Source organism: Ambystoma mexicanum, chromosome 11 (genome assembly GCF_040938575.1).
Source record: "Ambystoma mexicanum isolate Mex_15411 chromosome 11, UKY_AmexF1_1, whole genome shotgun sequence".
NCBI lineage: Eukaryota > Metazoa > Chordata > Amphibia > Caudata > Ambystomatidae > Ambystoma > Ambystoma mexicanum.
This window is the reverse complement of record NC_090934.1, coordinates 389,776,472-389,794,196: the sequence shown is the minus strand read 5'-3', so window position 1 is coordinate 389,794,196 and position 17,725 is coordinate 389,776,472. Positions and strand designations below refer to the sequence as shown.

At 45.7% G+C, this 17,725-nt stretch overlaps 1 protein-coding gene across 1 annotated transcript in view; it reads left to right on the top strand.

Moving 5' to 3' along the window:
• The window catches only part of LOC138504979 (embryonic protein UVS.2-like), a 381,283-nt gene that overhangs the window by 282,230 nt on the left and 81,328 nt on the right, over nucleotides 1-17,725 (top strand). Inside the window, exons 9-10 of the mRNA XM_069625347.1 lie at nucleotides 4,751-4,869; nucleotides 12,673-12,895. Coding sequence (XP_069481448.1) covers nucleotides 4,751-4,869; nucleotides 12,673-12,895 — 342 coding nt within the window. The remainder of the gene's footprint in view (nucleotides 1-4,750; nucleotides 4,870-12,672; nucleotides 12,896-17,725) is intronic.

Sequence of the window (17,725 nt, the reverse complement as noted above, 5' to 3'; positions counted from 1 at the left end):
TCTTCCACAGTCTGATGCGATCCACACAGTCAAACGCCTTGGAGATGTCAAGGAAGGCCAAATAGAGGCCATGCTTAGCCAAGGTTGCTTGCTCACGCAGCAGATAAATTAGAAAGCAGTTTAACGACGTACGAAAACCTGATTGGTTTATGTCCAATTTGCCAGATTCTATAGCCCAACATTCAAGTTAATGGAGGATAAATCTCGAGAAGATCTTATATGTAGCATCAAAAAGGGACATATGCCGGTAATTTGCAGGATCCGCTCTATCTCCCTTTTTGAATATCACCAATACTTTGGCCTTCTTCCAAGTTGCAGGAAACTGATTAGTAGCGATGACATTCCTAAACAAATGCAATAGTACCTCTGCCCATAGAAGTGGAGCAAATTCTAATGTTACATTGGTCAGGCCATCTGGGCCTGGGGCATTAGATTCCTTTGCCCTTCCAATTGCATTATAAATCCCCTCCAGATATATATCCAGGCCATCCCATTCAGCCCTGGCCTCAGACACCCCTCTGCCATCTTGAGGTCTAGAACTGCCCCCAGGGAGGTAGGAATAGAATTCCCTAAAATAAGACTGTCAGAGTGTAGAGGAGGAGCCAAGTACCCCCACTCCAACTGCCCCTCCTACATTACCTGAAAAGTTTGAACCAAAGTATCTGACTTATACTGAACAGTTGAACCAACAAAGAGAAGAGCGTGGACTCTGTGCAGTACCCATAAGAGTACCTATACCTAAGAGAATATGGGAGGTAAAGTACCCATTGAGGAAACCATGCCCGCTTACAAGACAATATGATGGCCTTTTGAACAAGATTCCTGAAGAAGCAGAGAAACTAAGAGGCAAAGATGAATGGTGACGTCATGCAAAATTGAATGACACCCATAAAGGAGATAAACAGACCAGAGGATGCAGATGATTTATAAACCAACAAGAAGTATCAAGGATAAGTGACATCTTGGGATCAAGATGAATATGCATATGCCACAGACCTGATGAAGATACTTAGTTAGTTTAAACGTGTACAGATGCAATGAAACGCAAGCACCAAAGCAATCATGAAGCTAGCCACATGCTTTTGAATAGTTAGACCGCGGCAAGCGCCAACATATACATAAGGACAAGTAAAAGATTAATGTTTCCACTGCACATATAAGCAGTGCTGAACAAAGCAAGAAGGCCTCGTCTCAGTGTTGCAGTTAAGAAAAGCAATTGAATTAATCAGAATAAAAAGTCCTGGCTCAGCTAAGGAGTTGACTGAGCCAAGAAAGTCAAGGTCTTATCAAACTGGAATTGGCTGGCATTGGATACAATTAATGTGAAAGAACAGAGGCTCCTGTTCAGAAAAGTCAAGCAAAAACAAAAGACATCAAAGGACTATTGGAGAATAAAATCAAATACACAAAAAGGTTGATTTCATGGTGTCCGGTCACGTGGTAAAGGGAAGTTGGACGGGCAAGATGGTCACACCTACACACAAAGGCCGGCTGGTGCCGACACTCCCTAAAAATTCTCAGAACAAAGTACAGACTCAAGGCCAAACTTCAAACACTAATTGACACTGGACCATTAAGGAGATGATGGGTGATATGCTAATTGGTGGTAAGCTGGTGCTAAAACGAGCTCACCCGCACCTGGTTGTTCAGTCTGCGTGCTGCTAGACATAGGTGGAAAAGTACTGACGGGGGTTGGAAGCTAACCAATTGTAGGGGACCATGTAGTTGGGGGCCCTATAGCTTGTGTAGCCAATGGGACGTCACACATTTAGTGACGTTCATAGTAGCCGTTTTAAGGGGAGGGCTTAGTTGTGCCACCTGATGTTAATTATCCGAACTGCTTCTTTTGTTACTCCATACAGATATAGAGCTTATTCTTAGAACTTCACTTAGACCCAAACTAACTCTCCGTTAGGTTTGTGTAGTTTGCCACGTAGGATGACGTTGGTAATGACGCAGGTCAAATTGTCAATGATGACCAATTATGGGTATAAAAGCCCAGATTTTTTTAATGAAGTAAGTAGAGTCAGAGTATCAAGCGATTGCTGATGTTCGTTGTACTCACTATTTTAGATACTTGACATTAAAACAGATGAACTTTGCCAAGCTATTTGTGTCGTCTTAATTATTGATGTATGAATAGAATCTGTATCCCCATCCATCTCCAGGATATAGCTACTCATATTAAAGGGCTGTCTGAGAGAACACCCAGCTCATGAGGAGGCCAGATATTGGCTGTAGCTGCAAAGATGTCTGCACTCGACTACCTCTAACCAAGTCCCAAAATGTAGATAGATCAGAGGAGCCCAGAGCAGACAGCATGCATTCTGCATCTTTTTGGAGCAGCAGGTTCCTATACCGTTTTATCCAATTTGCATAGGCCAGCTTCAACTTACTTATAGTTTTATAAGCAGCAACCCCTATCTTAGCTGCTTTTCTAATGTCACCTCTAAGATTAAACTTATGGGTTGCAACAACAGTATTCACATTGCCAGATAGTGACTTGGGAATTAACTCACGCAGTATGTGATGGAAATAAGTACCAACACCAAGAGGCGACATATTCATAAAGAGTCCCTGTTCCACTTTAGTATTAAAGCGAGCTGCCATCTTTGGTCGCACTATTATGGCATGGTCGATCAGTCTTACCTCTATCTGGGTGGTCACCGCCAAACTAGGGCCTACCATAGACCCCCCAACGTAAAAACCAACTGAACATGATCACTAGTTACATTACCAATCACTTCTAGTAAATCAAAACTAGCCCACAATGAATTAGAGATGAACACATAGTCCAATATAGAGCATACTACCATTAGACCAAGTGTACGTGGGAGGCCTATCACTCCAAATATTACCATTTAACAGAGTGAGATCACACAAGTCTAAGCAACCACGAAGCATGTGTTGCCTCTATCTCTAGCTGGCTGCGAAAAATGTCTAAGAGTACTTGACGAGTACCAAAAATCATCTAAACAGTGTGAGCTAAAATCACCCAAAAGCACGATGCCCACATTTTGTTGCATCGCAAATGATTGAAGCACCTTTGTAATTGCACAGCAAAAATCGGAGAAAGTAGCCAGGGTTAAAATAGACATTTAGTTCTATTAACCACCTCCAAGAGGTTTCTTGGACATCCCACCATGTTATTCTGATACCTAAGATATCCGCACACTCCAGTGAAAAGTTTTCAACACTAGATCCTGGTGTAACCGTCCAAGCACACATTAAACCCCCAAAAGGCCTACCTTTTACACCCTTTCTTGCAGGCTCAAATAGGATGGTAAAACCATCCAATAGTGGGGTATGCATCATAAGTGTTTCTTGTAAGCAGATCAAATCTGCTAACCTCGAAATCGGCCAAAAAACAGAGATTAAAAGACTCAATGGGAGATTTGGCTGAATCTCAGCTGTTCATAAATACTGAACGTCCGAAAAGTTCAATCAAATCCCCTATTCGGTGGTGGGGGCTGCGGTGTTGTCCCCCGCACCCTTGCTAACTATATTGTGAGCGGGGGTTATGGGGGTGTCCCCCGCAGCCGGTCCTGAAAAAAATAAAAAGGAAAGGACCCTGCGGCGCCGGTTTCTGATCACGGAAGTGAAAGGGAACAGGCGTCTCAGGGACACAGCGAGTCGGCAGCAAGGTAAGTAGGGGGTTAGAGGTGTGTGGGGCTCTGGGTGGGAGCGGGGGCCAAGTCAGAAATGTTTAGGAGAGAAAAGACCGAAAGGTTATTTCGGAAGAATAATCTTCGGTCTTTTCTCCCTCGAACATTTCCATCTCGGGCTTTCAACCCCAATCCCTAACTTCCAGATATCCTCATTTGTACAAAGATGGTTAAACCCATGTGAATTCCATGGTACGATTTTGATTGCATTCATTCAATTTGAGCCCCTATCAGGACGACTGTGGTCATGCAGCGAATTTATAAATAGATAAGGAAATGGAGGAAAGAACGCAAAGAGCCATTGAAGAGTTGGTTATCTCATGTAAATGGGAAATGTTCTCAAAACGTATCAATGATTGTGCACATGTTTTGCCTCTATATGAAGTATGATACAAATTACAATAATAGCACTACAAAATAATAAGTGCCTGTGAATGTTCACAAATTGAATGTTGGAAACGGAATTAAATGAATCTGAAATATACCACAGTAAAGTCTCCCATATAACTCTGGTTTCCAGGGAGGTTACACAGGTTAAATGGTATGTAATCCAAACCGGCCCTGTGGAAGATGGGAGTGCCCGACAATTCTTTTAAGCTACTTAAAAGACTCATTTAAATACTTGTTTTCGATATCGGCCTAGGAAAAGGTAGGAAGTGATCCCTGCACATGGAATATCAGAAAGAGATCCCTGCTTAGGATTCAGCGTAAATCAATCCCTGCCTAGGAAAACACAGGAAGTGATCCCTGTGAGGGAACTACAGGAATTGATTCCCTACACACGGTACAGCATGCACTGCATTCTAGACAGGGAACAGCCAGAAGTGATCTGTCCATAGCGAATAGCCAAATGTGACCCGGAAGGAGGGATCTTTGCATAGGGAAGGCAGCACCAAGAAGTGGTTCCTGCACATCTAGCAGCAGGAAGAGATCCCTGCATAGCAACACATAGTTAGTGATGCCTTTATAGATTAATACATGTCTTGGGAGAAGAGAGTGACCCGACCCTGGGGGGAGGGTAGAGGATGTATGTTGGGCCTTGTGTGCATTTCCCCGCTTCATGCTTTTATATTCTTGTCTTTCAGTGACATGTGGTGGCTCCCTGGTGGCTCCTCAGGGAAACTTCTCATCCCCTGGTTTCCCCGTCAAATACCCCAATGGCGAGAACTGTGTGTGGATCATCTCTGCCCCCCCAGGGCATATGGTAAGATGTGTGACGTGAAATAGATATGATGGGTGGTGGGAAGTGGAGAGGTGAAAATGATGCTGATGGAGTTTGGGATGCTCGGGGGAATGGTTGGAAGAAAAATGACAGAGACAATATGCCATGAACATGGGAGTCATGGAGAGGGAGAGATGAGAGGAAAATGTCATGGACTTTCCTCGGGTCCAAGCAGTCTACTGATATTGGCATTAGCTAGGCATCACTTAGCTCACTATTGGTGACACACTTTCACAGATGAGTCTGTACCCCAATTCTTCTGAATTGTAAAGAGAAATTCGAAATCTCAGGGTCGGGACCTAATCAAAAACACTGTCCAAACTTCGCAGGCGTCATGGCACTCCAATTTGGAACTCCCTCTAAGAACTAAGGAAACCCGGTAAAATACAATCTTTGGTGAGTGATTTACCCCTTGGGCCTGGTTTGCTCTGTTCGCTCCACAAGGATTTGATGTTAAAATCCCTGTATTATAGATGCTCTTGACTTGCCGTATACCTAGAATTGCTTCACTTGCCTGCACCATATTTTGGCTTTGCCTCAGGGCTTGGGATCTTGGGCCGATGTGTGCATTTCTCAACTCTTATGTGTTCAGATGTTCAGTGACATAGTAAATCTCCAAATTAAAATAGCCTGGTAACGATAAAAAGGACAATGACTGATTGCCCTGCTAAAGGCCAGCTATATTATAACTTATTTCCAGGGCGCAACATGGTTTTAACCAGAGCTGCAAAACCACACTGTAACCAAATGTTCACAGAGAGGCTCAGTAAGCTTGTTTATAACCTTGTGTGTTCTGTGCCCACCTCTGAAGGGCAGTGCATAACACCGCTAGGCTGCCCTGGCTCTACTTGGATCTCTACAGCAGCATGATCTTATTAGTAGCGACATCTAAACACCAAGAGCACTTACTATAAAGCAGCTGCTGTGAGGGAGTAGAACTGAAAGATCAACACAGTGGTGACATGTTGGTGGTCATAGACTTTTATTAACTAAATGAGGGTTGGGGAAATGCCTTCCTGTCCCTAAAACTAAGAGGGGTTTCCCTGACTCAAAGAAACAATCTAATAGGTCTGTCAGGATGTCAAAATAACACGAATTGACTGTCGTGTCAAAATCCTCTCCATCACTAACAACTCAAACTAATGTGCAAGGAAGTCTTCTTCTGCTTATGGTGTCCAAAGGTTCTTCTCCAGTTCTTACAGTAAAGTTCCAAAATGGTGCAAAAACAACTTACAACATGACAGACAACCATGCCCCAGCATGTTGTTAGATTTCTACACTGCCAATAGGCGGATCCTTGTTCTTGAATTTCGACAAGTCCACAAAGTTCTAGGGTTTCTTTCCACTCTCTTTGCCAATCAACCTGGTTTACTCGTCTCCCAGGTGTGTTAACTAGGATAATTATTGTTATCACAATGTCCTCACAGGGTACTGATTTCCTTCCCCTTTCTTTCTCCTTATTCTCACAGCTAACTGGTACACTATTCTGCCAGGTGTTGTGACTGTGAAGATTGGTCTGGTTTTAAATCTTCACATGACTGTGATTTGCTGACTTGCCCTTTTCAGCATTCTTGACTGTGTTTCTTTGTCTTCTTTAGGCTTTCTTGAGTCCGAGCTAGTATACTATCCTGCCTGGTGCTAGGACTATGAAGATATCGTTGAAGGCCTTGATTCTCTCTGTGGGTGTAGGTCCCAGACACGCACTTGTTTCTCTTATGATTCTGTTCACCTGGTGTACTAGCCTGCCAGGTACTGTCACTATGAAGATCTTCTCGGAGGCCTGGATTAGCATTATGGGTGTGTGTCCCAGACTCACACTTATTTCTCTGCCAATTCTGTCCACCTGGTGTACTAGCCCTCCAGGTACTGTGCCTATGAAGATCTTCTTGGAGGACTTGATTAGTAATGTGGGTGCAGGTCCCAGTCTCACACTTATTTATCTGCCAATTCTGTCCACCTGGTATACTAGCCCTCCAGGTACCGTGACTATGAAATCTTCTTGGAGGACTTGATAAGTATTAGGGGTGTGGGTCCCAGACTCACACTCAGTTCCCATCCAATTATGTCTACCTGGTTCTCTAGGCTGCCAGGTACTGCGACTATGAAGATCTCTTCAGAGGCATATGTCTTGGGGTGGGTCCTGACCCATCCTTTGTATTTCTCTCTCCTTTAAGCCATCCTGCCAACCGTCCTGGCCTCCCGGATCTCTCTGGAGCGCTTACTGATGGTCTTTGGTTGTCTGCGCGTGTTTCAAGCCTTCTCAGCTTCCTTCTGCTGCTTCCAGGCACTGCGGTAGCTGCACAGCAGTTCCCTGCTTGTGGGTGGCGCTTCTCGGCTTCTCCATGTTCTGTAGCCTTCCCGTCTGGCTGGCCACCCTGGACTCGACTTCTCTCGTGTTGCCATCTACCACTGAGGTATTGGGAACGCCTCTGCCAATGTGCAAGCGTCCCACTCCTGGTGTTCTCGGGCATCCCGTTCCTTCCACTACTACTGTGATTCGAATCTCCCACTTACTCATGGGAGGGTCTCTCCCCTTAGAACGCCCGTCCCTTTTTATGTTGCTTCCACACTTGGCTGATACAAATTGACTATTGCGCTTACAACAGACAGTTCTCTAGAGTAATCCACATTACTCCGCACTTCTTCTTCATCATAGTGTTAAGGTGTTCCCTTTTCTTCCTCGTCTCAGTGTTTCCTGTGGACGGGACACTGTCTATTCTACAGACATACATGGAAATGTGTGGGGTTCTTTTACTTTGTATAGGATAACAGGGTGAGGGAGGTTTGGGTGCAGGGGGACTCTACATCATTCTCCCTGGATTGTCCTCCCTTGTCCCATAGGGATTTTCCCTATCCATGTGATCATACCACGGTGCATCACCCCCAGGGGTACTATTGGACTCTGGCCACACCACCCTGGCCCCATGGGAAGGGTCCTCACTTATGGAAGAAGGGGCACATTCTGTGGATTCGTCACACTGCTTATAAAATGTTTTTTTCATGAAACGTTTTGAAATATGTCAAACTAGAAATGATGAATCGTTGTTCAAATCCCCTGTACCCTATGAGGATTTGTGCTGTCCAGGGAAAGCCAGCCGTAAATCTGCAGGGCTTCGGGATAACTCTGGCATAACTCCTTACTCATATACATGTCATATATGATGTAATTAGTGATGTCAACAGTGATGACATCACTGATGTCATCAGTGTGGTCCTATGCTGCGCCACAAGGGGCGGCAAGTTAAGGTTGACTGAACTGTCTGCCGAATTTCAGGGGTTTTGTTGCATTACATTTTCAGCTTAACGTTCCTGTCACTAAAGTTTTTCCCCTGAATTTCAAAGGCTTTCTTACAATTTATTACTCACCTTACGGTCCCTGCAACTAAAGATTTTTGCCTGAATAATAATATTATTGTATATTATAGTGTGACCGCCACACTATAATCAGGTACTTTCACTGCCATGAAGTATTGTAATTGTTTTTTAATACATGAAATTCAAACCATTTGTATAACGTTGCATATTTTTATTTTAAATTTTACACGTTTATTTTATTTTATTTATTTTTTACATTTGTAAAGCACCCAAGCCCAGGGGCATCAGGGCGCTGTTGCAAACAGGTAAGAGTGAGCAATAAATTGTAACAAAACCTTTGACATTCAGGGGAAAAACTTTAGTGGCAGGGACGTTAAGGTGAACTCACCCTTTTCACTCTTGTTATTGTTATGCAGTTTGCATCGGTTTATCTAACTGGTCTGGTTGCCGTGGATCTTTCAATCATCCGGGATAGGTATTGGGGGGCAGTGTTGGATAGGCATTTTTGAGTGATGGGTAATGTTTTAAAGATGATCCTTTCGCAAATGGGTAGCCAGTGCACTTATTTTCTCATGGCTGAAATATTGTCTATTTTGGCGATGTTCATGGCTGCGCAGAGAGCATTGTTTTGGATTACTGGTAATCTACCCAAGTTTAGTTTTGAAGTTCCAGCGAGGAGGACATTACAATAGTCAAGTCTTGCTCCGGTGTTTGCTCTGGCGATGGTCAAGCAGCTTGAGGGGGAAAGGAAGCGTCTAGCAGCGTTAATGAGTTTAGTTGTGTACGCTGGCGAGGAGGCGATTGCGTTTACTTGTTTGGTGAAAGAGAGAGTGGCAGCCAGGTGAACCCCTATGGTTTTTACCGTCAAGGAGACTGGAATCTGGAAACCATCTATGGTAAATGAGGAACATTTGCTACTGAGTTTCTTGAGCAGGGCCGGGGAGCACACCAGGAGAATCTCTGTCTTATTGTTGTTTTGGCATAGGTGGTGGTCCGCCATCCAGGTTTCGATGCTTGCATAAATTGTGTGGATTGCGAGTGTATCATCCAGGTAGGATCCAGATAAGGGGAGGAGCATTTGAATGTTGTTGGCATAGTTAGTGTAGGAGATGCAATGCAGGTCAAACAAAGGTTTGGTGAAGATATTGTATAGTGAAAGGGAGTCACAGGAGCCTTGGGAGACACCACAGGGTAACAGGATGGGGAGGGCGGCACTTGCTGTGTCAGAGAAGAATCTCATGGGCCTGCTGGACAGGAAGGAATCTATCCATAAGGCAGCTTCAAATGAGAAGTTAGCAGCAGTTGTGAGACGATGGCCTAATGTGTTATGGTCAATCAGGTTGAAGGCAGCCAGAAGGAGAAGGAGCGTGGGTTTGCCTTCATCCTTGAAGGTGTCAAGTTGCATTTTTAAGTCCAATAGAGCTGATTCAGTGCCATGGTGTGACAACTGTAACAGTTAAAAAGGACTGACATGAGAATAAGCCGGAAAGAGTGCAGATGACAAGTGAAGAGTGCAGATCAGAGCCCTGAAAGCCTCCCCCAAGCTCAGATAGAGAACTGGACTTGGAAGGAGCTCTATGGGCCAAGCCCAAAGGGAGGAAACCCCAGTAGGGGACAACCCTTCCCTGATGTCCGGAGGTAGATGGAGAGAACATTTCTGGTCCTCAGTCTGGGTACAGTATTGCAGCAGGATCCTTGAAGAGCAGCAATCCCCAGATGGCAGGTAAGCAGTCAGAAAAAAGGTGAGACAGGAGGGAAGGCAAGGGAAGAGGAAAGCCAGCAGGAGAAGGAGCGAAGCGGAATGAGGAGCCTGAAGGGCGAGCGAGAACAGGAGAGAGTCGGAACAAATACCGAAGTAACAGCGTCAGTGCTTAGTGGAGACGAAGCGACGCAAAGATCTCACCTGGTAGCCGAGCTATATGCAGCTCTTAGTGATGATGTCACATCCTCTGCATCAGAGTGCTCCCAGGTGCCATCTTGGGGAAAGACTACAAAGCTGATGTTGTTCCTGATCGGTGCACACATTTGCTGCCATCTTGAGGAGGAAAAAAGCCTGTGAGGATGTCTTCTGCGCCATTGTTGCAAGAGTGCTCCCCCAAACCCCCCAATCTCCCCCACACTCCCGAGGAGACAAGGGACCTGGTTTCTATGGATGCAAACGAGTTGGGAGCATGGATGACAGAGACCGGTTCCCATGTGCGGTCGGAAGGAGCATAGCCTTTTCATTCCAGAAGATATTGCAGCTGTGCCCTATGGTATCTAGAATCACATATGTTTTTTACTTCATATTCATGTCCAGAGGTGGTGTCGACAGGGGTGGATTTAGACAATCAGATCTGTGGAATCTACCCTGTAGATGGGACTTGCCAAAGATACGTGGACCAAGCTTGCACCCACTTTATTGCAGCTAACCATAAGGAGCTACGGGAACATATAGGGAGCCTATAGGGCTCTATCGCAACGAACCTCTAAGAAGATATTATAACGCATAGGAACACTATAAAATAACTGTAGTGAATACACATGAGTCCACAAGCTTCAAATACATGTAAGGAGAAATACAGGCTCTGCAAAACGAAGCACAGAGTCGATATTCACAGACAAGGGTGGGTGGAAAATTCCTGATTCCGGAGGCAGTGAGCCACCTGCGAGAATTTAGAATAAAATCCTCATAATTACAGACAGGAGAGCTTTGTTTTACGGTCTCCACACACGTGACCCAGCTGGAAAAATAGCTGGAAAAATTGTTATTTACTCGTGGTGAGAAGAGAAGCAGTTCCCAGCAAAGCACATAAGATGGATACATGCGTTGCCCACCAAACATGCAACTTGAAGGCACTCTCTCAGACTAGGCGATCAGACCAGTGGCAACAATGGGGACACATAGGCCTTCCCATTACCTTGAAAAGGTACACCGAGCGCTGAGTACAGAACAGGTTCCCAGGCCTGGAAGGACCCGCTTTAGCCAATCCAGATGCTCTGATCATGGGGTGGTGTAGAATGTTGCACAGGCCAATGGTCTTCCTGCGACCCTGCAACAATGTAACAGATAGTTTTTGGGGAAGCATCAGGAGAAGCCACCTGACATGCTAGACCAATGGGGATTCAAATTTATACCGGTTCTATAGGTAATAGACCTGAGCTAACCAATTGGGATACTCCTTAGTTTTTGGGGATGGAGTTGGTGTTTGTGACATGCCCAGGGTACAAAACCGGGTGACATGAGCTGAGGAGCTATGATTGCTGGAGATTTGTGATTTCATGTATGATCCCTGTCTACCGGGAGATTTTGATGGGCCTTAGATCCTCTTTTGACTTGTGACATTATTGATGCAAGCCCCTCAGTCCTCCAGCATATTACTACAATTTCAACAAAAATGATGAACATTTATTTGTGTACCATCGATATTGGTCTCTCGAAGTCCAGTCCGTGAGATCACTACCCAGACCAATGCATTAATATACATTTTGTCTCTGAGTCCTGAAACTAGGGACAGAGCCAACACATGCAATACAAAACAGCCAAAGGGGGAGGGTAGAACCTTCCCTGCCCTCTAGGAATCTTAAAATCATTGTCGAAGGTTCCATAATAAATGTTAATGAGCACTTCTACAATTATTTTAAGGCTTCTGCAGGTGGCAGAAAGCAAGCCCATAGGCTGTAGGCATTTTTGAAAAAATGTTATAGGACCTTTCCAGGTCATTTTTGAAAATGCCTAGCGATCAGCAAGGGTCATCCTTGCCCACAAGATCCTTAAAATCATCTTTCATGTACTAAAGAACCTTTATTTAAAATGTTCCAAGATCACTTAGAACATTTTTCTTTACTAATGTTATGCACATAACATTTTAAAATATATATTCATCAGCAGATGTAAGGAAGAGAAGCGTGCTGCAGGGCTACTGCATAGAAGAGTTTTGTAACTAAAGGAACAATACTGCCCGTTGTGCTTTCCATATGGTGGCTATGTCAGACATATGATGGCATTATTGGGACATCCGAGGCTGAACTTAGAATGATAGCAGCACCTGTTAGATCTTAGATATGGTGACTACACCAGGCATCTGAGGGCATTCTAGCGACTATTGAGGCTACACTTAGCGGATGATGGCAGCACTTGCACATGAGGCGGACTATACTTTACATATGGTGATCATATGCTCTGCACTCACACTTTTGCCAAGTGTTATCATCATTTGCCCATCACTCATACTTCGGAGTGCTGACGTGCTTCATTCTGTCCACCTGCTCAACGTGACTTCACGTGGCCATGCCTGTAAAATGCTGGCACTACCTGTGCATACGATGGCAAAGGCTGGTAAATGCTGTAAGTACTTGGGCATATGATGTCAGAACCAGTGGAATGCCATATGGAAGCCAACACTATTGGCCTCCCATCGCTTTAAGGGTGGTTCTCCCAAGCCCTCCCCCTTATTGACTCCTTTCTTGTCTTGTTGTTTGTGTCTGCAGATCTCATTAACCATTGGTCCTATGGCCCTGGAGCTTTCTGCCGGATGTGCGTATGACTATGTCCTCGTCAGGGATGAACCTTATCGGGTGCCAGCCCAAGAGGGGCGGATGTGCGGCAGAGTCTCTAGCCGGGCCTTTAATTCCTCGGACAGCTCCCTTCGTGTCCAGTTCCGGAGTGACGAGTCTGTGCCTTCCTATGGCTTCCTGGCCACATACACTTTCAGTAAGTGATTGCTATTTCTGGGCTAGAAACTCCTGAGTGTCTGCAATCACCTTAGACTTAGACCTGGCTCTTTCAACAACGCTTTGGTGTGACCTACATTCCGGCTATCTTGTATACACCCCATCTGTGCACTGTACTGTGTTAATTGTTACTAATGTTAACTTGATGCCTTGTTCAGTTCTCACTACCTATGTTTTGTTCTACGACCTGTATAGTGCTGTTTCATCACAAGCTAGGTTTGTATTTTAAAAGTAAATGATAATAATATTATTAATAATAGTAATAATAATAACATAATTGATATTCTGCACTCACCGGGCTAGGTACACCTATGGCAAAAGTATAATCTCTATAGGCCCTTCCCCCCTGAAGCACTCCCTTGTGCACCCTCTTCTTAAGAAACTCTCTGCCGACCCGTCCTGCCCGGCTGAATATCAGCCAATCTCCATCTCTCCTTTCCTGGGCAAACTCCTGGAAAAGCTGGACATCTCCCAGCTTAATCTTCACACTGAATCTGTTGGGTGTCTCCATGACCATCCGTCTGGCCTCAGAGCTGCCAGAAGCACAGAAGCTGCTCTCCTGAACATCCGTGAAGACCTGCTCTCCAACCTCAATTCCAACACCCTGTGTGTCCTCATCTTACTTGATCTCTTTTCTGCCTTTGACATGGTCAACCATGCCATCCTGCTCAACCATATCCGTGATCACCTGGGTATCACAGATCAAGCCCTGGCTTGGCTGGCCTCTTTCCTCTCCGATCGACCCTGCCAGGTCCAACTTGGATCCTTCCTCTCTTCTATCTCTATCTCTACCTGTGGTGTTCCCCAGGGGTCTAACCTCTCTCCCTGGCTGTTCAACCAATACCTGGCACTTCTTGCCCACCCCATTGCCGCTCTCTGCCCCAATTTTCAGTGCTATGTGGATGACAATCAACTAATTTTCAGGCTCCCTCCAGCCACTTCTTCTCCTTCTCCCATCTCTGACTGTCTGTCTGCTATCCGGCAGTGGTGTGCCGCCAGTGATCTCTGCCTTAATGCCAGTAAAACTGAGATTCTCCTCATCGGCACACCTGCTCCCTCCATTCCTGTCACTTTCTGGCCGGCCTCTCTTGGCCCTCTGCCTGCTGCCACCTGTGAGGCTAAAAACCTCAGGATCATCTTTGACTCCACACTCTCCTTCTCTCCTCACATCTCTGACATCTCAAAGAAGTCACACTGGCAGTTGCACCTCCTCAGAGGTATTCTTCCTTTCCGCTCCTTCCCCCAGAAGCTCACTGTCTCCAGAGCTCTGGTTCTTTCTAGACTGGACTACTGCAACAGCCTCTTTCTAAATCTGCCTGCCTCTGCTCTCCACTCTCTGCAACTCATCCAGAACAGGACTTTGAGACTTGTCCTTGGCCTCAAGCCCAGGGATCGTATCTCTCCAGCACTGAAATCTCTTCACTGGCTCCCAGTGGCTGCAAGGATTAACTTCAAAACCCTCTGCATTGTTCACATATCGTTCTGGGGCCTCAATACCTACAACTCGCTCTTCCTAAATATCTTCCTTCTCAAGCTCTTTGCTCATCCGCCTCCAACTCCCTCAGGGTCATTCACTTCTCCAAACAATGAGTTGGTGGTAGGTCTCTTTCTTTGGCTGGGGCCTCCTATGGGAACAGCCTCCCGGCCTCCCTGAAATTTGAGGAGAACTATCTCCAGTTACGGAAGCACCTCAAAACCTTCCTCTTTGCTTCTGCTTTCTCTCCTCCTCTCCCTTGATGAACTCCTGCCTGAAACTGAAACTGCACTGGTCACCTGGCTACCCTTTGATCTCGGGCCCAGGTCCCCTGCCCCGCCAGCTGCACACCTGCACTGCCTCCCTGGCAACATCTGCACTTGGGGTCTGTTTTCTGTATCCCTACAGTCCCCTACCAGCACTTGACACCATATGTCTGCACTTGCACTTGCCACCAGCTGGCCGCACTTTTTACTTTTGCTTTTATTTATTCTATTTATTTTTATTGACGATCCCATGTACTGCACTGCCTCCTCCCCATCAACCCGCACTTTACCCCTTTCCCCTCTCATGCACTTGCACGATCTCAATGTCACCTGGCCTAGTAAAATTGTTGTCTCTGTCTTCCCTCTGTGCCCCCTCCCTTGCCTCGTCACGCCTTGAAACACGTGTGTATAGGTGCGTTATAAATGTCATATCATATTATATCATATATCTTACACGTGTCTGCTGCCTCAGAACCACATGCACCTTCATTGAGATTCTAGGGCCACGGGACGACAGACCTTTTCAGTGAGTGACTGCTAAAACTCAGCCCGATGCACCTTCAGTGAGTGACTGCTAAGACTCAGCCTGATACACCCTGAATGAGTCTGCATCCTCATTGACCTCCATTGAGCATCTGTCACACCTCGGGCAGGAGAATCAAGTATATCCTTCTTCATCTAGGAATTGTACCATTGTTCTCCTTCCTTAACACTGTGTTATGTTATTTCATATTTGTGTAGCGCCTTCTGCCATTTGTATGGTTTTGAATCGCTGCAGTTGATAAACGCCTTTCGGAAGGAGTTGACAGTCCATGATAAGCAGAGATGACTAGGTTGAAGCATTTCATATCATGCAGCGCATATTGGAAAGGAATAAGGAAAGACTGCTATGTCAGTGGCTATGTGACAGCAGGACCGAATTTCTCGTGGGACTCAGCTGTATTCTATGGGTTGCAGCACGAGCGGGGACAAGGGTATTGTAAGTAGTCTATCAATTCCTAGGGTAACTGTCTATAGTTGAGGGCTCTGCTACATGTTACATGCAGAATACATGCATCAATGGCTAACATGCAGTCAACATGAAAAGTATATGCTCAATTGTCACATAAAAAAACAGATACCACCAGTGTAGGTTCTCTTATCTGTATCTCGTTATTGCAGTACAATGTAGTATAATGGATTGAAATGTGGTGGCGATAATACATAGACACCTATTGAAAAAGACCAAACTGGTTATCTGTGCCATTGCCAGTCTCCATGCACCCCGTCCTCTAGAGGGAAACCACTTGCCACCCCCTCCTGTTGACCCACCCACCAAAGTGCCCTGAATGTCCATTTCCCACTTGGAAGTTCTGACGGGCTCAACCTTTCCGCTTAGCATGGAAGGGAAGCCTGTGGGAGAGGCTGAATTCCTATGGGTAGGGATTTAGGAGTGAAAGTCACAGAAGACTTCAGTAACCAGTGTGGCCTTGGAATGGGATAGAGAGGCTTATGTTAGGAGAATCTAACTTGGCTCTTGGGGGCGGCGGAATAGCTTGTGTTAGGAGAGCCTGATTCCATTCAATGACATTCTCTGTATCTTGTCACAGAGGCCAGATCTGAACTGATTAAATAAGAAATCTTATGAATGGGTTATGTAGGTTGTGGGAGGGGCTGAGGGTGCTGGATTTTGGTGTGTGGAATGAGGCAAATAAGGGTGTTGTTTGTCGATGTGGGGAAAGTAGGTCAGATTAGGTATGCACGGGGTAGGGGAAAGAGGGGAAGAGCCATGTTTTGAGTGCTTTCCTAAAGGGGAGGTGGTACTCTATGCGGCGCATATTTACAGGGAATGAGTTCCTAATTGTGGGTGCTTGCATTGAGAAAGAGGTTCCCCCAATACGAGTTGATCTGGTCACTGGAATTATGAGTGAAAGTGCAAAGCCAGATCTGAGGCGTCTGTTTGGTGTGTAGCAAGTAAACCTTTGTTGTAGGTATTCAGGTCCTTTATTGTAGCAGGCTCGATGAGTGATACACATCACTTTGAAGGTAGCATGCCGACTGATTGGAAGGCAATGGAGGCCTAAGAGGGCTGAGCGATGTATTCACTGGGACCTAAGGCTAGGAGGAGTCTCACAGGAGTATTTTGCACTCGTTGGAGTTTTCTCAGATGCGAGACGGGGGATCCTAAATGTGTTGGCATAGTCTAGGCATGATAGTTTGATTGCGATAATTGCTGTAACTCTGTGTGGAAAGGTCAGGAAAGGAAAAATGCTGCAAGGTATACGGATACAGAGGAAACCGCTTTTTACCACTGAGTTGATGTGAGGTGACACAGAAAGGTTGGAGTCCATAAAGCACCTGAGATTTTTTTACATTGTTAGAGGTGGAGGGTGGTGGGCCCAGAGAGGGGGGCCAGGGGATGGGTTGAGGGAAGGGAGACATTTTTCCACATAGCATGATCTTGGTTTTGACTGGGTTGAGTAGCAGGTGATTGGCCGTTATTCAGCATTCGGTCTCGGAGAGACAAGTTGCAAGATCGGAAAAGATAGAGGAAGAGTTATTTGAGATTTTGAAGATGAGATCGGTGTCGTCAATGTAGTTGTAGCCTAATAGACTGTGAGACCGGATGAGGGTGGGCAGAGCGCCCAGGTAGAGGTTAAAGCGGAGAGGGGAGAGAGAAGCAACTTGCAGCACCCTGTGAAGGACTGGAAAGGACGACGAGGAAAATGGAGGTAAGTGTACGATTTATGATCTGTCGGTGAGGAAGGAGGCAATCCTGTTCCGAGCTAGATCCCTAATGCTTATGGTGTGTAGACTCTTGTTGAGGATGGAGTGGTCTATGGTAATGAATGCTGCTGAGAGGTCGAGTAGGATTAGGGCGGCGCCTCCATCTGTGTCAGTGCGAGATAGCATGGGAAAGAGGGAGGGACGAGATTTTAGACAGGAAAGAAGTGTTTCTCTCTAGTGCTTTGTTGTGGAAGTGGTCTGAGAGATTCACAAAGGGATTGTGTGTGCCGGGGTAAGTTGGTGGAGCATGCAGGGGCATTCTATTCAGCATTGAGCTTAAAGAGTTCCCTGGTTGGGTGTGGGG